Below are 23,792 nucleotides of genomic sequence, written 5' to 3' on the forward strand. Positions count from 1 at the left end.
GTAGAGCTGAGTGTCATCTGCATAGCAATGAAACCGGAGGCCATGATGGCGGAGGATCTGTCCAAGTGGTAGGATGTAGAGGATGAAGAGCAGGGGACCAAGTACTGAGCCCTGGGGGACACCATGAGTGACTGGGGCAGTGGTGGATTTGCAGTTGTTGATGGAGATGAATTGATGTCTGTCGGAGAGATATGATTTAAGCCAGGAGAGGGCAGTGCCGGTTATGCCAAGGGAGAACTAGAGGCGAGTGATGAGGATGGAGTGGTTGATGGTGTCTAAGGCGGCGCTGAGGTCAAGGAGGATGAGGATGGAAAGGGAACCAGAGTCGGCAGAGAGGAGAATGTCATTGGTGACCTTTAATAGAGCAGTTTCAGTGCTATGTCTGGAGCGGAAACCGGATTGAAAAGGTTCATAGAGGTTATTGGAGTCCAGGTGTGATTTTAATTGGGAGGCAACAGCTCGCTCTAAGATTTTTGAGAGGAAGGGGAGGTTGGAGATGGGCCGGTAGTTGTCGAGGCTGTCAGGGTTGAGTCCTGGTTTTTTTAGTAAGGGGGTGACAGCAGCGAGTTTGAGGACGGGGGGGACGAGGCCAGTGGACAAAGAGGAGTTTATAACTTTAGTGATCAAAGGAGAGAGTGAGGGGAGACAGGCTTTGACTAGGGTGGAGGGGATGGGGTCCAGGATGCAGGTTGAGGTTTTCATGCCAGTGACTATGGAGGATAGGTCCGATGCAGTGATTTCAGTGAAGGATGTGAATGGGTGATTGGAAAGTGGAGGGGAGACGGGTTCCGGATCAAAGACGGTGAAGGTGGCGGTGGTGGCCAGTTGGCTGTGTATTGTGTCAATTTTGGTTTGGAAGAGAGATAGAAATGAATCACATTTACTGACGGTGAAGGAGTTGGAGATGGTGTCCATAGGTTTAAGGAGTTTGCCTATGGTAGAAAAAAGTGTCTTTGGGTTATTGCTGCCAGATTGTATGACGGAGGAGTAGTGAGAAGAGCGTGCGCTGTTGAGGGCATCTTTGTATTGCTGTTGGTGCAGTTTGTAGGCATCTGAGTGGACAGTGAGACCGGTTCTATTGGCGAGCCATTCAAGCTGGCGGCCCTTTGATTTGAGGTGATGGAGATGGTCAGTGTACCAGGGGGCGGAGTGAGTGAAAGAGACAGACTTGGTTTTTATGGGAGCGAGCTGATTGAGACAGGAGGAGAGAGCGTTGTTGTGGGTGTTGACCAGGTCAGTGGGGGAAAGATTCTGGATGAGGGCGGAGTCAGTGATGGTGTCAGCCAATAGGGAGGAGAGAGAGGAGGGGTGGATGGACTTGAGATTCCGGAAAGTTATGGAGCGCTTCTGCTTGACGAGGGGGGTGGGGATGAGAATGTCCATGGTGATGGCCAAAAGGTCGGAGATGGTGAGGTCGGAGCTGGTCAGGTTGCTGATGGTGATGCCGGAGGTGCAGACCAGGTTCAGTATGTGTCCTTTTTTATGGGTGGGAAAATCAACATGTTGGGTGATGTTGAAAAAGTTTGGAATGTCCAGGAGTTCTGTAGTGGTTTTGGAATCAGTTGAGTCGACGTGTATGTTGAAGTCACCAAGTAGCAGAACAGATGGTGAGATAGCGCAGAGTTGTGTGAGGAATTCAGACAGGTCGGAGGGGAATGCAGGGTTTGGTTTGGGAGGGCAGTAAATGACTGTAATAACCAGGGGTTTAGGACCAGACCGTTTAAAAGCAAGGTGCTCAAATGAGGAGGGGGGCGGAATGGTTATTGCACTTGTTTTGATGTGTTGTTGATGAAATGTGGCTATTCCACCACCACGCCCATGGTGGCGTGGTTTTTCCATGTATGTGTATCCGGGAGGTGTAGTCTGGTTGAGTGAAAAATATTCCTGGGGTTTTTGCCATGTTTCGGTGAGGCAGAGAAAGTCAAGATTATTGTCCGTTATGAATTCACTGAGTATGAGGCCCTTGCTATTTAGGGATCGGGTGTTCAACAGAGCAAATTTGAGAAGTGGAATTTGAACGGGCTGGAGTGCTTTAGCCAAGGGTCGTAGGCAGGCAGAGCGCACGTGTTGGTTGTTGTGATGATGACGTGGTGGATTTGCGACAGAGCGATCAGACCGCGAGTAAACAAAGTTTCGTCGGGAGCCTCTGTGAATGTAACTGGATCGATGTAGCAGGCCATGTTTTTTGATGGCTGAGATGCATGGTGGAGTGGTGTAGCTGTTGAGTTTGAGTAGTTGCGAGATGGATTATTTCAGCGTCATGCCAGCCGGGGAGGATGTAAGCCCGGAGTTGTTTGCCGGTGTTCCGAGCAGGACTGCCCCCCCGTACATGCGTGCCTCCCCAATGTAAACACACGCGTTGTACAGTCCTGCCTCCCGTACAGCGCTGCCTCCCGTGTAATACAGCAGTTCTCCACTAGACGGCGCATGTACTCCACAATTGAATCTGTGCCTGTCTTACTCTCCTGAGGTAAACTTGAGTCTGCTCAGTAGTGTCTGCACTGGTCTGCTGCGGGGGGAGACAGCTTGGTACGACGAGCAAACAAAGGTGTATCTTGTAAATGTAGGCCTAATACTTTGAATTAACTGGAGATTCATATGTTGTGTTGTTCACAATAATTTATTTAAGCTTGTATTAATTTACTAAGGCCTTGGAATATTTGACTGCTAACCGTTCTTTACCCAGAGCCAGGCGAACATAAGGCCTACTTAAAATATAAAATAAAATAATAATAATATAAAATATTGGGCTACTTGTACAGTCAAAATAGTTTTGTCGATTTTTTTTGTCAAGTACAATTTTTAAATAAACTAGTTAAATGCTATTTCTTCTCAGCTTCATTTTGATATGCACGCAGGCTAAGCTTGCTTCTTGTTTTCGTACCTCTTCTGTGTTCAAAGCAAGTCACAAGGCAGTCTGAAACCAAACAGGCACCAAGCTAAAGGTTTTAGACATTAGTACAGATGTTGAAATGCTATTTTCAGGCAAAACACATGTATTGCTTGTTGGTATACTATCAGCCTACCATATCAACTATGGAAAAATGTTATTTCTCTGTTCTGCATATCTGTATCCCCAGACATGCCATCCACAGGTTAGTGCTAGATAAAGTGATTTGATATTATATGAACTAACTCAGTAAAATCTTTGAAATGATTGCATGTTACTGTTGAGGGTAAAAATAGTTGATTTTAATCACCTTTTCCTGTTGCATTTTCTCTCCATGCCTCTCACATGCAATACATCGAAGACAAGTTTGTCATGATCATTGTGGTAACTCAAAAAGTTATAGGCCATTTCAAATAGGCCGACCCAATGCAGTGTATTGTTACTGAGGATGTGCTGTATGCTACAGTGAGATAAAATTTCAAACAGCAGTCAGTCAGGTGTTCACCCTCCAACACCCCTGGACCCAAACAACCATATTTATGAGCAAATGCTCATTAATATGCTTGATTGGGTTCTTGCTGTGTTAGATCTGGTTAGATCTGTATAATGTATTCTAAGTGGAAAGGACAGTCTGTTCTACAAATGGGTTAAAGGGGTAAACGGAAAAAATCTGGTTTGAGGTTGTAGTTAAGGTTTTTATTTATTTATTTTATTTAACCTTTATTTAACCAGGTGAGTTTCATTGAGATTACAAGATCTCTTTTTCGATGGAGCCCTGGCCAAGACAGCAGCGATACAGTGTTGCAACATACAAAAACAAACATGAAGAGACATACAATAAAAACAAGGCAGTAAAAGGGAGAAGCGGCGAACAAACAACGCCAGCGTCCTCTCCATCTAGGCATCGGCAAGTTAGAGGGAAATAGAAGGAAACATGTTTGGAGAAAACAATAATAAACTCCTGCTCCTAAAAAAAACCTTACAAAATCAGTATAAAAGCATTTCACATTGTGGTTTGAGGAATATTTGTTGTGTTTATATTGATTATATCTCTTGGAGCATACAAAGGTCCCAACATCCAAAAGATGTTTTTACATGTCTAAACACCATTGTGCTTCCATAATATGGCACTAGGCCATTTTTTGGCCCAGAGGAGGAATACATCCTAGTGTGTTGTTACTGTGAGCTTTGAAGACATACAGATTTTGAACTTTGGGGGACATCTTGTGCTGCTCAAGTTGCATGATGATTTTCTGGAGCACCTCAAAAGTGAAATGAAGAGGTTTTGGATAAGCTAGGTTGAGTGCATATATCAAACCTAGAAGCAGGGCACAAGCTGAGGCGACTGAAGTCAGTTCATGCAACACCTCCATGCCCTCAATGACAATGCCAATGTCTTCAGGTGGCTCCTGCAGTCATTCCCCCTCCTTCCGAATGACAAACACTGCCATGGTGAGCTGCTCCAGGTCCCTCTGAGCATCATCTGCTCTAGAGTCCTACAGAAGGGTACATGACACATAAACACAAAACATCACTGGCATCACTTTGCACTGTTATGCAGTAACTATGCACTAGGTATGGGACAAAAATATCACTGGCCTGAGTCCTACTCCGTGATAACTCACTGATTATTCCGATGCCTCATCTTGATCAGAACACAAAAATATCTACCACCACAGTTTATGAAAGGGTTTTGCTAGGGCTGCACAATTATTGAAGACAATGGCTACATAATCATAATGACTATATTTCACTGAATAATGCCAAAAGGGATCACACTATATGGATTTGGTACAGGTTCAGCCACACATCTCATGATTGGCCAAGTCTGGTATTAAGACGGGTCATGGTGAAGTTGAAAAGTAATTTAAGGATACTTTGTGTCTTGATTTCCTGTTTGCTGTTTTGGTAATTTAGCCACAGTGTGCTAGTTTTTGGTTGATGTGCCAATGTGTGTTATGTGCTGGACTATTTCTTGGCTGGGTGTCACCACACACCACAACCAGCAGAGAGAGGTGTATCAATCCAACCATCTAACTGTAAGCAAGAGAAGAAGATTTCCCAAAATGTCAAACTATTCCTTTAAACTTGTACAATCAACCAAGCCAGGCAAATCCTTATTACTTTACACATTTTTTTTGATCCAATATGTTGTGTATTGTTGCTAGGCATTACATTATGTCCAATATGGCCAAGATTGCAAATACAACATGTAATCAATCCAACTAGGCTTCAGGTGTTATGGTTGTTATTACAGTTGAGAAAATCTGCCTTTTACAGCATTACTATAAATCTAGAATATTTTTTGTGCGCGCTCTTTTGACAAGATGTGCTGACATGCAAATTACTGGTGAAACTTACAAGATATTCCTTGATCAGGTCATCTGCATCTTCTCCCAGGAAGATGACACATGCTTTCAGGACACACTCCCTCCGAAGAGGAATGTCCTCAGTCTAGGACAACATAATCTTGATTAATTTTATCTTTCCAAATCTCTGAAGACAGACGTCCTTACTCTTACAGCTAAGCTCCTGCACTTGCTTTATTTAAAAACAGACAGACATTTATGATGCCAGAGTTTCATAAATTAAGAAAAAGGGATGTGAGCTCAATGGTGTAGCTTTTGAGTAGCTGAAAACGTGCCCTGCATATGAAAGACGCGGTCAGTATTGGTCTGCCCATGTTAATGTATCTATAAAGGATATAGATAAACTGTGACATCCCTCTTAGCTACCAAGGAAACTCAGGGTCTCCTTTGATGATACAGATTTACCTGGTCCAAGGTGTCCATGAGGTCAGCAGTCTTTTGGCGTGTTGCTCCTCCTTTGGCACCGATGACCCTGATCAGCTGACTCGAGTACATGTCTAACTGGACCATGAACTTCTCCTCAAGAGGAACAGCCATGAGCCTCTGGAACTCTGCATTGATCTAAAACAAAAACACAAATGACAGTGGATATGGTATCCTGAATGAAAGGGAATGCAAGTGGCCTCTGCCTGTATACAATCTCAGTTTTAACAAAGTAACCACTGAAGCATACCTGTACAATGGCCAAAATGTCAATACACCAAAAGTATAACAAATATGGAAACTGAAAATGTAAATTCTGTCAGTAAGCACAGTGTTATACTTAATCGGGAGTGATCCTAGAATACTGTTTTCCACCACTGACCAACTGCTGAATCCTGCCCCTGTCTCTGACATTTTAAGCCAAGCCTCTGATGCAAAATATGAGGAATTTGCAGACTTTTTTAAAATCACAACTATCAGGGCTAGTATTGCTTCAGGTGCTGGTAATTTCAATAACCAACCTTGTAAAAGTCAAACATCCATGAAGGCATTTTCTAGTATTTCTGTTGCAGAACTTAATAAGACTGTAATAAAGAGTAAATCTTCCACCTGTTCACTACATTTTTTAAGAGGGTTTTCAATAATGTTTCAAACTCTGCTCTGAAAATCATTAATACATCACTTGAGAGGGTTTTTCCTGATGCCTTTAAAACCGCTGTTGTGAAACCACTGTTGAAGAAATCACATTTGGACTGTGGGGTCCTAAGTAACTACAGGCCCATATCAAACCTTCCTTTTTAAGCAAGGTACTTGAAAAAGTGGTTTCTAACCAAATTAACATCTTTTTAAATGAAAACAACATTCTGGAGAAGTTTCAGTCAGGTTTCAGAGCCAACCACAGCACAGAAACTGCTCTCACCAAAATAGTCAATGATTTGAGACTTACGCCGGGTTCAGACCGCATGCGTAAGCGCCGGGAAGCGCAGCCAGTTTCCTTTCAGCGCCCATATTAACCGATTTGACCATTCAGACCGGCCACGCCAGTTTCGGCGTCTGGTCTATTTTTTCCGCGAGCCGCAGCGCGCATTTCACAGGAAAACACCATAGAAAACACTATAGATGCTCATATCTCCATTATATCACCACAGAAGCACAAATATATTAAATGATCAATTTACCAGGGTCTACACTGTTGTTGTTGACGAATCCATCTGCACTGATGCAAGTTTTAAATGCAATACATTGTAGGATGATGATCTATCTGGTTTTGAATTATCACTTGCCTTTTGAAAATTGCGTCTGTTAATGAATTACCACAAAAGTAAACAAGGATACATGTTTAGGTTTGTTTATTTACAGGCTACTTAATTTATTTAGGCCTATATGTCATTATTTAAAGAGACAGAGAGAGAGAGATTGAGAGAGAGAGGGGGGGGAGAGAGAGCTAGCTAGGTACCCTAGGCTTTCCTAATTATTGCCTGATCACAAGTCACGACTCTTGCTGAGAAAACAAACAAATACACATGACCGCTTTGATATGAGGGAGTTTGTGAAGAAAGAGGGGAATTAAGAAGATGGAAAATATAAAGTTCATCCCTGATGTGGAAAAGTACAGTGAGCTGTCAGCATTGTTTCTACAAGGACAGCAGTGAACAGATGAAGCTTTGGTGGCTATTGGAGCACAATGTAAGCAGCCTACAGCCTGTTTCCACTGGGTTTTCTTCTCCTGTAGACCAGGAGAGCTGCTGGCCGGCGCGGAGAAACGGGCGTCCTGTGTGAACAACCCAACTGCGACTCGCGCGTGAAATCGCGGTACTTGGCCGCTACGCATCCTGTGTGAACACGGCGTTAGCACTAATGCCAACAGGGTCTCAGTTCTGGTTCTTTTGGACTTGAGTGCAGCATTTGACACCATCGACCACAATATTCTCATAGATTGTCTCGAGAACTGGGTTGGTCTTTCTGAATGTGTCCTAAACTGGTTCAGAACTTTCATTACAGGGAGGCAATTTTTCATATGTCATGATCTAACTTCTGGTGTTGCACAAGGAAGCTGTCTTGGTCCCCTGCTTTTCTCACTATACATGCTTCCATTAGGTGATATTATCAGAGAACATAATGTCAATTTCCATAGCTATGCTGATGATACACAACAAATAGAGGGAATTTAGTACTAAAAAGACTAAATTTGGAAGATATCCACTTGATTTGTCAGACTCAGACTGAAAAATATTAGCTTTGGCTGAACTCTGGAATTAATTTTTGCACAGAAAAAGGACTGTGGATTTTGTCCCCCATCATTTACATTGAAATTACTTTAGAAGGTGATCTGTTTGTGGCCAGTATGAACAGGAGAAATAATTGTAGTGAACAGTGCTTTCAAAGTACATCTGAAAAAATGGGAACCTATCCTTTAAATATAGGAAGGATGCAACAAAAACTGAGGGGCGCCAGGAAATTAGCAAAAAATAACTTCCAAAAGAATGGTCAAAGCCTTGTTTTTACATGCTCTCTGTCGGAGGCTCAGTTTTCAGGCCAGTTAACATTTCAGGGCCTTGATGGGCTTTTTAAAATAAATTTGTCCAATTTAAAGGCAGTTCAAGCCAGCATGGGTTACTAATTTGTGCGTTTTACTATACAATTTCTGCAAAACTATTAGTACATTAACAAAAGCTGTTGTTGAAGCTCAAGTTAAAACAGTCACGTTAACGATCACCTGCACTTCACCTTTACTGTAACTGTTGAAATTACTTTCAGTTCAGTTTGTAAGTCCAAATATTTTGTTCACTTCAGAACACACCATCCTCTACATACAGCCACATTACACCCTTGTCAATAGCACTGTCCATAGTACTGTGGTAAACCTGTTGTGGGAGGAAACGTTCGTGGAGGGGGGGGTGTTGCGCAATCATGGACTGATTGTCTACAGCCGCTTGGCTGGCAAGCTCTGCATGAGACTCTGGGGTTAAAAAGACAGAGCCAGGAGTTTTCGTTGTTGCTGGAGGGCCGTGTTTGATCCTGCGAGCTCGCACATCCTGGAGGGGAGGGTGCCGTTCGCAGCTGGTAGTGCTGCCGGCGGCGAAGACAGTCAGGTAGGGGAGCTGTTCCAGAGTCAGGAGGGGAGGCTGGTTGCCTCCTTTAGTTAGAGAGGGCCGGGGACTTTAGGAGGGTGTGCGCTCGCCTCCGTTCTCCAGCTCTGTGTTCCGGCATTCGGCCTGCGGCCGTGCGCTGCCAGCACTGGCCGACCAAAGCCACTGTTTCCCCGGGGAGTCGGACGGTGCTACAAGCTTAGACCCCGGGGGAGGGTCTCGCCAACCGGGCGAGTTAAGTTTTAACCCTTATTTCATTTGTGTTTAGTCTGTGTGTAATTTGTGTATCCCTTCCCTACCCGTGTTTGTCTGTTGTTAGGTTGCAACAATCGGAGAGGAAAACTGGGAGGGTTATTGTGGGTTGCCAAACTACCCTGGGACTGGGGATTCATTTTTACTGCCCTTATTTGGAGTGCGTAACCGGGGCGCTGTGGGTAGCCCTTTTTTTTATTTAGTGGGGAGTTCAGGGTTGCGGTGTATTCGCATGCATTGAGTGCGGTCTTTCACGTGTGGAATCCTGAGTGCTGTGTTGATTCAGTTTGTAGTGGTTTACCTGAAGGCAGTATATAGAAACACCCATGTTAGGTGTAGTTGGGGACCTTTGTGCCTCACCTGTTATTCCCTCCTATGAATTTTAGACCTTCTAAATAAAATAAAGACGTATCTATTTTTCCATACTCCTGAGTTGTCCTGTGTTTGCTTGGTCTCCGACAGAGCCCTTTCTGGGCTGGTTTATTACAGTACTGTAGCACTCTATTTTAGGAGTATAACTTACCTTAGGTAGTCCAATGAGTTGTGTCCAGGCCTGAAGTAACCACCACCAGTCAGGGAAAAAATCATGAGAAGAAAAGTGCACGCTGACAAACGTGTGAACTCACGTACACACGTGGTCTGAACAAAACCGCAGGCGCGGACCCTGTAACTGCGCCATTGGTGGCAAGCTAAGCCTTACCCAGCTCAGTATTGCTGCGCTAATGTGCTAATAAGCAGCTACACCAGTACATAACATGAATACACAACTTTCAGTTAGGGTATTAAACCATGAGAGTCTGTGGGAGGAAAACCTCCTCTGCCACAATTCTCAAATACTGTTATCCAATAATTCAAACAAGTGCAGTAGAGTTCAATATGATAAAGGTTTACTGAAAAATAAAAACGAATACACGTAAACCTGAGCTGGACCATGGGTCAACTAACTTGATTTCTGTTTGTTCATCCTTTTATATTCTTTAATACCCCACCTTTTGTGGAGCTTAATAACAGATACCTCCTTCAATATCTCCCCTATCTTTCCTTCATCATAATACATCATTATTTTTAATTGCTACTTCTGCTTGGTGTTCTCATGATTTCAAACATTCAATAAAAAATCTCTAATCTAGAAATACGTACATAATCAAATAATGGTGTTAACGTGACCTCAAATTCTGATAAAATAATGGTGTTCTCTTGACCTCAAACATTCAATAAAAAAGCACTAATCTAGAAATATGTACACAATCAAAAAATGGTGTCAATATACCAAAACACTGACATCATATGCTTGTTCGCTATAATCATCAACATCCCTGTATACTGGATATCATACTAATTAAACCTTCATGCAGGCCTACACAGGCCTTCTGGTGAGTCAAAATCTCCCACAAGTCCCGCCCGCAAATTACTAACCTACCTGTCCACTAGCGAACTAAGTTACCAAGTGATGATAACCTCATGAGCCAATCTTGCTAGCAAAATGCTAACTGGCACAGCAGCAGGGCACTAAGTTGTAGCTGCTGACCAGCTAAAGTATCACTGGGCTATTAATGTTACTAGAAGTGTTACATTTCAGTGGCTTGAACATAAAGCTATAACAACACATTTTTCACAAAACCAGCAAAATCGAAAATGTTACGCTAATTTAAAACTTGCTAAGGTTAGCATGACTTAGCGATAGCTGGTTTAGTTCAGTCAGTTTACTAAATACTTAAACAAATTTAACCAATTCAGTTGGACCATTTTATGTCTAACATATTACATTATATACATTTTATATAAAAATTATAATTTTGTCTTGCATTAGCCTTACCGTTCTTTCCAAGTCACCGTAACAAGAGAAAATGGCGGCTCAACTGCAGGTGGAAAAATCTGGAAAAGATATGGACATCATAACGTCAGACGCACGATACTAAGAGAAACCTAATTGAGGCGCTTTCACTGAAATAAGAATAGCAGGTTAAGGGAACAAAGTGTAATTTCAAGTTGATATATTCCACAAAAGTAGACTGCCATCACTAAAGCAGAAAGCTGAATGAGATTCATTCAAAACATTACGTTACTTCAACTACTACTGAAATACACTATTTGCAGTATACTGTATGGCCATTCCTTCATTTAGCTTTACTATATACTGTTATATACTGTCTTTTTTTTTTTTTAATCCTGTATTATAGAAACTCCCTGACCATGAGGTGAGGTGCACATTTCATCATGATGCTATCAAACAAGCAGACCACATGTTTTAATAAAAATACAATCATTCATTTATTATGAGCAGACTTCTTCAGTTTGGTGTATTTATACAGATGTGAAGTACATATTCACCACAATCAATCAAATGTATCTAGTTATGAAATTTGGCATGCAGGTTTTGCAACACCAGTGATTTGTAGCTGAAGGAATACTCCACTGAATACACTGGTTTGGTTCATACAGTACATCAGTCAGTTTCTGACACTGGAGATTAAGGTTTCTTTTTTCCCAGCCTGAAGCTTGGACCTTTACCTTCTGCGCTTCTTGAAAAACAACCTCAAGGAAAGCAACAGTGAAGTCTCTGAACTGTGGGAACAAGAGGTGTATGGAGTCATCGCTGTTCTAGATAACTACAGAATTTCAATTTCAGAATTTCAGTTTCAGTTGTCAGCATTTATGATGATGATGATGATGATGATATAATCCGAATAATTAACCCTTCATCACAAGCATGTCTCAAAGAACTTCACAGAGAACGAGCCTACCTAGATCAAAAGTATGCAACAAAATAAAACAGAAAGAAACAAAAATGTTTACCTTCACACCATTAAAGGATAAACAATAACAAAAAACCTGGTCACAGAGGCAGTTTTATTTTTCCAGTGCAAGACACCCTGCAGCTACCACTTCGACCCTCTAGATGTCCTACCAACACTGAAAACACTACAGACGCTCCTGTGATGGTAAAGCAGATGCCAATCAAATAAAACAAAAAAAAACATCTACAGCCTCATACAGTGGCATCATCATCCCATTAAAATGTCCATGTTTCTCTGAAAATCTCTGATTATCTCCACTAGTCACAATCCCAGGCAAAATGAGGTTCAAGTGAGGTTAATCAGCTGTTACTCCTGTTTTATGCCGTCAAGCAGTCATTTTCCCTGCCACATTTTTTTGTGAGCTAAATGGAGCCTTGTAGCAGCATACAGAGTTCATTAGCCCAGAAAGAATTAGGCCACCTAGGTCATAAGATTACTGTTGAACAGAGCAGTGAGCCTAGAGCAGCTTTTGGGATGTGTGGGCCCTGGTTTTCTTCCAGGCCTGTACAAATATTACAATATTGAGTTCAATATTCCCAGCGATGATCCATCTTGAGTTCTGATTTTCCAAGACAAGAGAAACTATTTTGTAAGTTAGGTAGTGATATACAAAGTCTAATGTCAAGTAAAGTTGGGATCCAGAGAGTTATAACATAGGGGAAGACATACAGAATCATGGATCTGACAAATAGATTATTGACAGACAGACAGGCAGACAGACAGACAGACAGACAGACAGACATGAGAGACAGACAGACAGACATGAGATTGGCAACATGATTGGCAGCTGCTTTATCATCACAGGAACGTCTGTAGTGTTTTCAGTGTTGGTAGGACATCTAGAGGGTCGAAGTAGTAGCTGCAGGGTGTCTTGCACTGGAAAAATAAAACTGCCTATGTGACCAGGTTTTTTGTTATTGTTTATCCTTTAATGGTGTGAAGGTAATTATTTTTGTTTCTTTCTGTTTTATTTTGTTGCATACTTTTGATCTAGGTAGGCTCGTTCTCTGTGAAGTTCTTTGAGACATGCTTGTGATGAAGGGTTAATTATTCGGATTATATCATCATCATCATCATCATCATAAATACTGACATCATCAACATCATCATCATCATCATCATCATCATCATCACCACCATCATGGATTAACAGTGCATTGTTAGTGTTAAAGTACAATCTGCTAGCAGTGCAACAAAACTGTATGTAATCTAATCTGCACCAAGGTTCCTTGTACCTGGAGATTTCCCGTAAAAGACTCCTGTAAAATCTCTCATGAGTCACCTCGGAGTGTGTGTCTTTGGGTGTGTGCATGTGCAATTATATAAATGGACAGGAAGGAATGGAAAACATTTGACGCTGCAAGTGAAAGTGAAACTAAACCTGAGCACTTCAGAGCTCACTTATCTCTGATGAGGAAATGCAAGTACAGCTTCAAACGGTGCCACACTGGGATTTAAAAGTTTTACTCCAACTTCAACATTGGAAGTAAAATGGATGAATACCAGTATCCATTGTTCTTTGAGGCAAAGGACCTCACAGACAAAGAGAAGGAAAAGATAAGGAGACACTTTCAGAAAAGAAGAGATTCTGGGGGAGGTGAATGTGGGATGATAGAAAAGATTGGAGACAACACCTATAAAATCTGCTTTATGGTGAAAGAAGGTAAGGAATCACATTGGGATATATATCAAATATATATCTGGAATGTATTAATGTATTTGTGGTTGTTTGCCTTTAGCAGTTTCAGTTTACCCATGTCTTTAATACAGGCCTACTACTATGTCACTGTGTTAGTTTGACTGATCAGTACTCTGTTTATTTTCTATGCATTTATAGACCAGGAAAGGGTTTTGTACAGAAAGCACCACACCGTCTTCCTGCCTCGAGGAGAGCTGAGTCTGACAGTGAGCCGCACCAACCAGCCTCAACAATCCACCAGTCACCAACAGGTGGGGCTAACAAAGCAGAAATAAGGCGTGTGTAAATCAGTGAGCATTTGAAACCTTTCAGCCTTTGATATGAAGACTAAAAGGAAAACGTCAGACTATTGCTGTCATTTGCATGAGTAGAGGTAAATAAATTCAGGGCCTTCCCAATGATCGCTGCAACTATGCGGCCAAACCGGTTTGGAAATGTTTCCAGGTAGATTCTTTGAAATGTTGTGTAGCCTATATCATGCTGCTCTTTTGTGATGATACAAAATTAAGTTTAAAGTTGCTTTTCATAGCATTTTTTTTACTTCATTTTTGTTTCAATTTATGTAAAATCTAACGTAACCTTGTGTTAGTTTCACATTGCTATAAATTCAGTAATTTGATTGAGATTGCTTTCCTCCTTTAGACATTTAAAAAAGCAAACACAAAAGGCCTTGAGAAGATCTTCCGCCTGGACCTTTACCTCCTACATTATCTGAAAGACAGCCCTAAGGCTTCCAGAGTCTTACAGAAGCAACTCTCTTCTATTAGCTGCACAGTCGAGCTCGATCTAGAGGAAGAGGAGGCAGTGGTTAGGGGGGATATTGAGGGGCCTGGAGGAGCTTCAGACGGCGCTGCAGAGAGGTGGGAGCTACAGGTAGATCGGGTCTTCATCAGTCTCGTTGAGGGCTACCAGTGCTATCATGTGCTTGACCCAGAAAAAGTGAAAATCCTACTGCAGGATCTCTCCTTTGTAACTGATGATATAAAAGTATACAAAAATGCAGGTTACCCAGTGATTGTGGGAGAGGATGGGGCAGTGAAGGAGAGGATAGCGATTCTGGAGAAGAGTGTGCCGGCCAGGAAGGAGTGCCCAGCTCCGGAGAAGCAATTCAAACTGGTAGAAGAAGAGTTTAGTCGAGAAATGAATGTACTTTGCCCAAGGGTTAAAATGCTCAGAGGTAAGCTGAATACGATCATCTTGGAGGGCCCTGACAAAGAGGTACAGTCAGGATCTACAAAACTTGATGAACTGATCAAAAGGGTAAAGGAAAAGAGAGTTCAGCTCCCGTCAGTTCTGCTGAACTTCATTACATCCAGCGGTGCCATCTCAAAGTACCAAGCCCGCTTCCAGCAGAGCCTTCGCAGCCCAGTTTCCTTAGAGACGGGTTCAGATCTGGTTCTGTCCAGTTTGTCCTCTGACGCTCTGGAAGAGGCTGCAACAACAGTGCAGAGAGACCTGTGTATGGACTCTGCACAGCTAGAGGGCGCTGTGGCTGTAGCTCCAGATCTAGACAGGATGAAGGAAGCCCTGACCAAAGCCAAGCATGAGGCCAACTGTAGAGACCTCAGAGTGGAGGTCAGCTACCACCCAGGACCCAGTGGAACCTCAAAGACCAAAGTACAACTGGTGGGCTACAGACCAGATGTAGACAAGCTGAAAGCAGTTCTGGTTGACTACCAGGTCAACCACGTTGAGACACAACAGCAGCTGATCCTACCGCTTCCTGAAATGGTGGACAGTTTTGATAAAATCTTGGGATTGACTGGCATGAAGCAACCCAGGGTGAAGCTAACAGCCTCCCACTCCCCAAATCCATGTGTGCTCTTGTCTGGTCCCCGCCGCCTGGTCCAGGAGGCTCAGGAAGCGCTGACCTCGGCTGTGGCCTGTATGACCTGGGACAAGCTGATTCTGGATGGGCCAGGGGCTCAGCGGTACTTCCAGGCAGAAGGGAAGAGGAGCATGGAGCTGGTAGAGAGCTCCTGTCAAGTCCTGATCAGGGAACAAATAGGTAGCACCATGCACTCTCAAAGTATGGCAGCAGTCCCAAATTTGAGCACTAGACTGCGAAGCAGCAGCAGCAACACATCCAGCACTCCCACCACCAGATGGCGCAGCCACACCTTCGGCAGCACTGTGACAAATGTGATGAACGTGTCTGTCAACAAACCAAGCCTGGTGATCAAGCTTGGCAGTTTGGTAGATGAGCAGGTATAGACAGACCTATTCTAATCTATTCTATTCTATTCAACTTTGAATTACAAGCACCGCATCTTAATATTCTTCAATGTCATTCCCTCAGGTGAATGTCTTAGTGGCCCCCATGCTCAAAAGACATCTGACTTCTACTAATATTGGTAAAGATCTACTGAGTAAAGCAGGGAACACAATGAAGGCAAACTTTGACCTCATGGCAAGGGGGCGTAACTTCGCCCCTGGTGAAGTGCTGCAGGTTGACGGGTCCCCGTCTCTGGGCTGCTCCAAGATCTTCTTCATTGAGTGTCTGCCATGGGATGGAGTTAGAGGACAGAGCGTTAAGGTAAAGTAAAATACCCGGTGGATTCATAGGAGTAGTGGAGAGAGAGGAAGGGAAAGGGAAACAGCTGTGCTGAAATTCAAGTTCCTTTTACTGATACACAGCCAGGCTGATGAATTCATTGCAGTACAGATGAAAAATGCTCAGTGCAATAGTGAACATGAATACAGACAATGAAAGGTGCAAAATCAGAAAAAAACAATCGTCTCTATATGATAGTAGATTGTTGTTTTGTTGTTTTATACACATGTCTCAGAGGAATAGCTGTTCTGGAGGCAAAAATCATCTCATTGGTTGAATTAAAACGCAATGGGCAGAGTAAGAAACATTACACAAGCTATTAACATTTACTGACCCTTGTCTGAACTAATGTGTTTGTCACCTTTGTAGGCCCTCAGCACTGGGCTGAGGAGGTGCCTGGACGTCTGTGGACAGCAGGGCTGGGGTTCAGTGGCCTTGCCCGTCATTGGACCTGGACTGGCTCTAAAATACCCTGTGAGAGAAGCTGTTCAGGTTCTGACTGAGGAGATTGGCCAGTTTGGACCGTCTGGATCCACTGGTTCTCTCACAAGCATCCACATCGTCATAAAGCCTGGTTACCCAGACTCTGAAGAGGTGAGACACATTTATCCTCCCCTTATGGTCTACTGTCAACACTTGGACACTGTTGTAACTGTTTAGTGATTTATAAGATGTAGATGCTAGGGTCTGTGATAAGAAGATGTTTGATAATCAAGTGAGCGGCCGTGTGATTGGAGACACTTTTCTGTTTACAGTGCTACCATGATGTCTATAGAGAACTCAGTTTAAACATGAACCAGGGAGGTCAAGGTAAACTGTTGGGATTATTTTGTTTAACTGTTTTAACGATAAAGACGTACTAGTTTATCTTTTTTGTTGGAATGACTTTTCCATGATTGTAGATTATATACATTTACCATTTGCTGTTGCAATTTGCCATTTAAACATGTATTTAAACATTCACGGAATTGATTTAACAATTTAATATGTCAGAAAATATTCATTAGTATCTTCAAATACCCGATTAAATATCATATACTGTTAAACATACAACGGTTTCTTCCCTCTTAGCAATCTTCCAGTCCCTGACCAGTAACCTTGATGACATCACACTGGCAGTGGGAGGCGGGGTCAAACTACAGCTGGTGTTCGGTGACATCACAGACGAGACCACAGACGCCGTGGTGAACACGACTGACTTCATCGATTTCGAGAGAGGTGGGTGAGGGCGACTATGGATAAGTGTCAGCTAAATGCCTAAAATGTAATGTAAAGGATTTGGTATGTCAAATAAGGAGATCACCTGATTAATTTGATGATTTGCTCTCAAAATGTTGACATAAAGTATTCAGATATGATAAATATGGTCTTTATTCTATAGACAGCGTCTGCAAAGACATCTTAACTCTGGCTGGACCGCAGGTGGAGGCTGAACTGAAATCAGGTGAGCATAGAGGACCAACAAGAAATGTTCAATCAATACTATCAGTAGACACTTATAGCTTCTTATTTGTGTTGCTTGTGTTTCTATCTCAGCAGTGCGTGCGAACAAAGGTGAGATTTTTGTCTCACAGCCTGGACAGTTCCCTTGTAAGGCCATTTTCCACGTGTGTGGAGAAAAGGATGCAGCCATAATTCAAGGACTGGTGTGTGACATCATTGCGTCTTGTGAAAGCAAAGGTTACAAGTCTGTGGCCATTCCTGCCATCTGTGCTGGTAAATATTAAATAAGACACTGTAGATGCTCAAATGTAAAAACATATACAGTATATATAAATGTAAATTTCATGCTTGGTGTCTGTGTCATTTTCAATTCAGTCAATACAAATTTAAACTGAAGTAGCTATTCATTGGTTAACAATAAAGCATTCATTACTAATTTTATTCATGATAGGTTATATAATCTGTTTTGCAAAATGCATTACTTTAGATGAGAAAATCTTTTTTGTGAATTGATTGAATTAGGGCTGCAACTAATGTTCATTTTCATTATTGTGAGTTAGTGAATGAGTTCTTAAAATTGCTTACTTAGTCTGACCAGCAGCCAAAGTATTAATTTTATAATGATATGAAACAGAGAAAAGCAGCAAATCTTAGCATTTGTGAAGCTGTAACTCCCAAATGTTTGGTATTTTTACTTGATAAATGACTAAAACGATTAGTCTACAGGCCCTTTTCACATCATCATGGTAACAGCTAAACTGGTGCATTACAACTTCCTGTGGCAAGTTGTGGAGCGATTTACTGAAGGCCATAGCTGGCAACAGGAAATTGTAATGCACCGGTTTCTCAATGCGGAAGCATTGAGAAACAGAACGTGAAAAGGACCTGTTATCAAAATTGTAATGACAAATTTTCTGTCGATCGACTAATCGAATAATCAGCACTACATTATTGACCCCAGTACTGATGAATTAGCCCTTTGGAAAATCTAAATTCGGTATCAGTGGCCATATCAAGTAGTGGTATGTGACTGTGCTGTTCAGTTTAGTTTCAATATCAGCTGCATTCTCAGTCATACTTAATGACATGAATCCAAAGCTTCTCAGTCTTCCAAAGTCTTCAAAACTGTCAAAAACTGGAAATGATCCTCGCAATGATATTCTACCATATTTTATCTGTTTGTCCAGGAATCGGTGGTCTGGACCCCGACGTGGTGGCGGCTGCCATCCTCAGAGCTGTCAAAGTTACAGTGTCATCCGTTCCCCTTCGCTGCCTCACTCACATCCGCATTGTCATGATTAAGATCAATGTCTTCCTGGCATTTAAAGAGGCAGCAAGGCAGACGTTTCCCTCTGTTGTAACCAGCACAGGTGAGGGGAATTCAACCATTGCTGAAAGCCAACCCCAAAGGCTTCTTTTTTAGTCGTTTAAAAAAATCCATCAGTTTCAATCCATCAGAATCCTCTCTTTTTAGGAGAAAATTTCACTGATTATTAGGGATGGAACAATATACTTACCCCACGATACGATTCGATACGTGATATGGGGTTCACCATTCAATAGAACCACAATGCGATGTAATGAATAAAAGTTCAATGACAAGAAAGTCTGACTGTTCATGACATATGTTTATTTCTGAGCCACAAATCTTTCTAGCAATAGCATTGGCTTGCTAGACTGTGAAAAGTGAAAGTGCAAAAAATATAATTTTGATGGAGAGCTTATGAAATTTGTGATTACTACAGCAGAATAAAATGTAGCTAATATTGCATTTATTATATATATATTTATTTTTCTGCCCCATGTAATGTATTGTCACTTTTTTGCTTTGCGATATAGTGAATTTCGATATATCGTCCCACCCCTACTTATTATTATCTTTTCATCCATCTTGCAGTGTCAGTGCGTCAGTTACCTCAAGCACTGCAACAACACCAGCCTCCACTGTCTTCAAGCCCTGATCTAAGCATCCTCTGCACAGCTGGCTCCACACTCCAGCAGTCCGTCTTCCTGATCCTGGGTCTTTCCTCAAAGGAAGTTGCCAATGCCATCGCAGAGCTGAAGAGGCTTTACCAGGCTCAATGCTCCCAGCAAAGCTTCAGCAGAGAGGAGCTGGAATGCCTCACCCAGAATGACGTGGACGATCTGAGGCAGCTGGTGGAGACGCTGGGCCTGTGCGTGGAGGAGAACCAGGCCAGCCGGGGCATCCAGCCCGGGTGGAGCGTGAGCGGGTTAAAAGATGGGGTCAACCAGGCGATGCAGATAATTCACGCCTCTCTCCGCGGCTCCCTCAGGAAAGAGGTGAGAGACAAGGAGGAGGAGGAGGTGTACGGCCGCGTGGCTTGGTGCATCGTGGGATCTAGAGGTGACTGGGAAAGGCTCCCCAGAACAGCCCATCACGACCTGGAGAAAGGCGATGTAAGGGGAGGGGTGGTGGATGCACAGGGGGTGCAGTGGAGCGTGGACCTGAGGAGGATGGAGGCCACAGACCAGGGCACCAGACGGACGGCGCAACTGAAACGACTCGAGAATCTACCAGGTGGGGTGCCGGTTCTTTACTGGAAGTGTTGTTGCATATAAGGAGTTTTGTTTTGTTGACAAAGTGGTAACACTTTTTACAGACTGGATCCCATTGAATGATACAGAAGAGGATTGGAGCCACATGTGAAAAATTTAGTTGAGTTGTGAGATTAATCTCAGAATTCTGAGTTTAAAGTCAGAATCCTGAATGTGAATTTTTCACACGTGGTCCTGATCCTAATCCTAGTCCTAATCCTCTTCAGTAGAATGAATTTAAAGCTGCACTAGGCAATATTTGAATTTAAAAATATCTTATCTATCTTATCTGCAATGACAAAGTGGGACTGCAATAGAGAAAAGCGTCCCATCCTCCCTATGAGACGGCGTAGAGTCGCCCCATTTGAATAAAATTCTGATGTTGGGTGTGGACACTTGTCCCACCACAAGAAGTGACAAATCACAACTTGATTTGAGAGCAAAATACAAACTGACACTGAAGCGAGCGCTCCATACAACATTGCCAATGTTAATGTGATGTCCTACAACGAATCACAGACTGGCCGGGTTGGTGAACATGAGCTTGCTGTGTGCAGTTTACTGACGTTGCATTACGTTAACATCTGGGTATTGAAGTTCAAATATTTCCAACAGTTTCCTCTCAATGTGCAAAGTTGCCTAGTGCAGCTTTAAGGTACTTCCCCCCCCAAAAAAATGTATGTATAGCATTTTGTAAAGTATCTCTTCAAATCATTACCGGCTGTCTTTTGTCATGCATTTTTTTTTAGGCAGCACCACTGACGCTAAACACATTTCCTCTGAACATCTAACATTTTCCCATCAGCTAACTCTAACTCTAACTTCTTTCAGACTTCTCTTTTCCCCTGTACTGGGACAGCATGGCTCCTGGTGAAAGGCTGAAGATGGTTAAGCTGCCGTCTTCCTCTGTGGAGTACCAGAGGGTGAAGGAGAGCTTCAAACGAACTGCCACCAAGACTGTTCTAAAGGTGGGCAGCTTTTTCAGGAAAAGCTGGTGATGGTGATAATATGAAATCAGCAGAGAGTAAACATTTGAGTTTATTAGGTTTATAGTTTTATGGTGCTTTATATAAGCACTGTGGTGTATACAGTATCTGTAGACTAAAACTTCTTCATAATAAGTTGCATCACTTTTGCACCATCTCAGTCTCACATTTAAAAATTCTCTATTAACCTGTCTTCACCTACATTTCCGCTTCATGAATGAAATGGATTTAATAGGTGAAATCGATAAGGGATCGTAGCTTTCACTTAGATTAACAGACTTTTTTTTATGATAGCAGGCGTTCCTTATATTTTGTGAGTAAATACACAAGATCAATGCCTTTCAAAAGACTAGGGGTTAGGGGAAATGCGAGATACCTAAACGCTTCTATGCAAATTTGTCAGTTGTACTTTTCTGTCTTTCTTGGTAGATTGAGCGCTTGCAGAACATACATCTCCGACGGGGCTACGAAGTGCAGAAAAAAAACATTTCTGATAAGAACACGCAGGGGGGGGCAGGCGAGAAACTGCTCTACCACGGGACGACCCAGGACAACTGCCAGTCCATCATGAAAACCGGGTTCAACAGGAGCTTTGCAGGGCAAAATGGTAAAGAACATTTGGACCAATCCAATACTACTGAACAGAATTTTCCTGGTGTTATCGATGAGGAATGTATATGATGTTTGAAGCGATAATCTGCAAGATTCTTGTTTTTCCTGATTTTGGTGACACCAAAAGCACTTTGGTGATAAATGGTTTTGCACTCAAAGTAGGTGCTGGCCCAAAATATTGGAGGCTAATAATAAAGCCAGTAAGTGTAGACTGCAGTTTCTTATATTTCTTCTACCTTCTTATATTTATTCCAAAATGGAATATCCTTGGAAAGAGGGACCACCTCATAGCAAATGTAAAAGCTTTCATGGACCGGGTTTAGGTTAAATCGCTAGTAAAACAGTAAGTAAAACGGACATTTATTTATATGAAAAAGATGCATATTATTACTTTAAACAGGCCAAAATGTTGAAATCTCTCTCCTTTCCTTCTATTTATCTTTCTGTCTTTCCTAAACTTGACCTGTCTCTTTCCCTTTAATCCCCTATTTTTTCTCCCACTCCTAGCCACTGCATACGGTCTCGGGACGTACTTCGCCGTAGACGCTAGCTACTCGGCCAACCCCACCTACTCCAGGCCGGCTCAGGACGGCTCTCAGTTGATGTTTGTGGCCCGAGTCGTGACTGGGGTCTACGCCCTGGGTCAGAGCAACATGAAGGTCCCCCCGCCTCGGGACCTCCAGCAGCCCCACGACCTCTTCGACAGCGTGGTGAATAACCTGCAGAGCCCCAGCATGTTTGTTGTGTTCCACGATAACCAGGCTTACCCAGACTACCTGATCACATTCAAGTGACTGTGATGCTGTCCTTCTTACTCCTGGGGAAACTTATGTATTTCCTCATGTGCAGACAATACTGTAAGTCTTGAGAAAAATGTCTGACTAAAACTACAGTCCGACAAAAAGAAAACGGCTAAGCATTTGAGATTTATGTTGTTCAGATTTTCATAGGATAATGTTTTCACTCTTATTCTTTCCGTGACACGAGAAAAAAGTAATCAAATTTCAGATTTCAGACCAGAGTTCCTGAAACTAACGTGTGCTATGTGGAGATTTCATTGAGACATAATGATATGAAGCAATATCCACACAGCAGCCAGCTGTGTTGGTGTTGTCACCTCTTTTGTATTTTGTAAAGTGTTGTTGTCAAACCCGGACCGACTCGAAGCTCCTCCAGGCACATTCAGTAGCTTTTCATTTTTTTAAACTAGCTTGTCTCCTCCCTCGCTGTTCCTCCCTCCCTCAACCCCTCCCATTCCTGAATGTTTTTTTTTTCGTAATGGCGGAATTGATGAAGCGAGTGAGTAGAGTTAAACTAGTAATATTGCTACCTACCTCTTCACTTGTCATTGTGGGACATGTAACCTTCAGCGGGAGAAAGATTGGGCAAAGCGAGACTGGTAACCGGCGACACTTCTCCGTAGGTATGTTTTAGCTTAGCTATTAGCCTTTATGCACGGTTTGTCCTTACAGGCCTCTGTGGTCCAGTAGTTTTGCTGGGCTTTATTTACAGTGTTGCTGTTTCTGTCACCCTCTAGTGGTCAGAAAATCACTTAGTGTAGCTTTAACTGCACTGAACAACAAATGACCTGCCACAGAAAGGAGAATGTTTATAAAGGAAAAATGAAAAAACCCAATTACACCATCGACAAATAAATATTTTATACTGGGCAAGTGTAAGGTCTCAAAATCCTTCCCTAGTAAAAGACAAAATTGGGAACAAAAGGTTCTCTGCAGAAACTTAATCTGCTTTGGTAAAGGTGTAATCCCCCAACAAGTGGGATCGTTATACAATTGTTGATTGATACATGTGGTTTTTGTGTCAAATACATTTTCCTCAGCAATGAATTATGTCCTTTTAAGATTATTTTGATTTGTTCTTTGTTGTCATGACTTTACAATCAGTTTAAGCATTAATTGATAGTGCCTCTATAAAGTCAGAGACATTTTTCATGATGTAAACAGGCTCTGAAATTAGATCCCTTCATGGTATAAAAACAATAAAAACATGGCTAAGCCTTAAATTGTGTCTCTTCATCATCTGCTCTAACTAAAAGGCATTTACACAACCCACTACCACCACTGACACACACACAATAAACACACACACTTCTATACAAAA

The 23,792-nt window shown here is 42.4% G+C and overlaps 1 protein-coding gene across 2 annotated transcripts; it reads left to right on the forward strand.

Annotated features, from left to right (window-relative positions):
- The first annotated feature begins 13,240 nt into the window (after positions 1–13,240).
- LOC139647586 (protein mono-ADP-ribosyltransferase PARP14-like) lies at positions 13,241–23,682 on the forward strand. Of its 2 annotated transcripts, none has more exons than XM_071523513.1 (14): positions 13,241–13,484; positions 13,659–13,771; positions 14,163–15,728; positions 15,820–16,056; positions 16,444–16,668; positions 16,830–16,884; positions 17,146–17,292; positions 17,456–17,518; positions 17,611–17,790; positions 18,705–18,887; positions 19,415–20,056; positions 20,905–21,041; positions 21,489–21,666; positions 22,179–23,682. In XM_071523513.1, exons 1-14 carry the CDS (start codon positions 13,313–13,315, stop codon positions 22,463–22,465), a joined length of 4,185 nt encoding a protein of 1,394 aa, XP_071379614.1. In that variant the 5' UTR covers positions 13,241–13,312; the 3' UTR covers positions 22,466–23,682. The 2 variants fall into 2 exon arrangements, with proteins under 2 accessions (XP_071379614.1, XP_071379615.1); XM_071523514.1 differs by having other exon boundaries at positions 17,614–17,790.
- Positions 23,683–23,792: the final 110 nt, after the last annotated feature.

This window comes from Centroberyx affinis, unplaced genomic scaffold (assembly GCF_046629955.1).
Source record: "Centroberyx affinis isolate AG114_WGS23_722 - 3 ecotype Tasmania unplaced genomic scaffold, CSIRO-AGI_Caff_v1 ptg001094l_1, whole genome shotgun sequence".
Lineage (NCBI taxonomy): Eukaryota > Metazoa > Chordata > Actinopteri > Beryciformes > Berycidae > Centroberyx > Centroberyx affinis.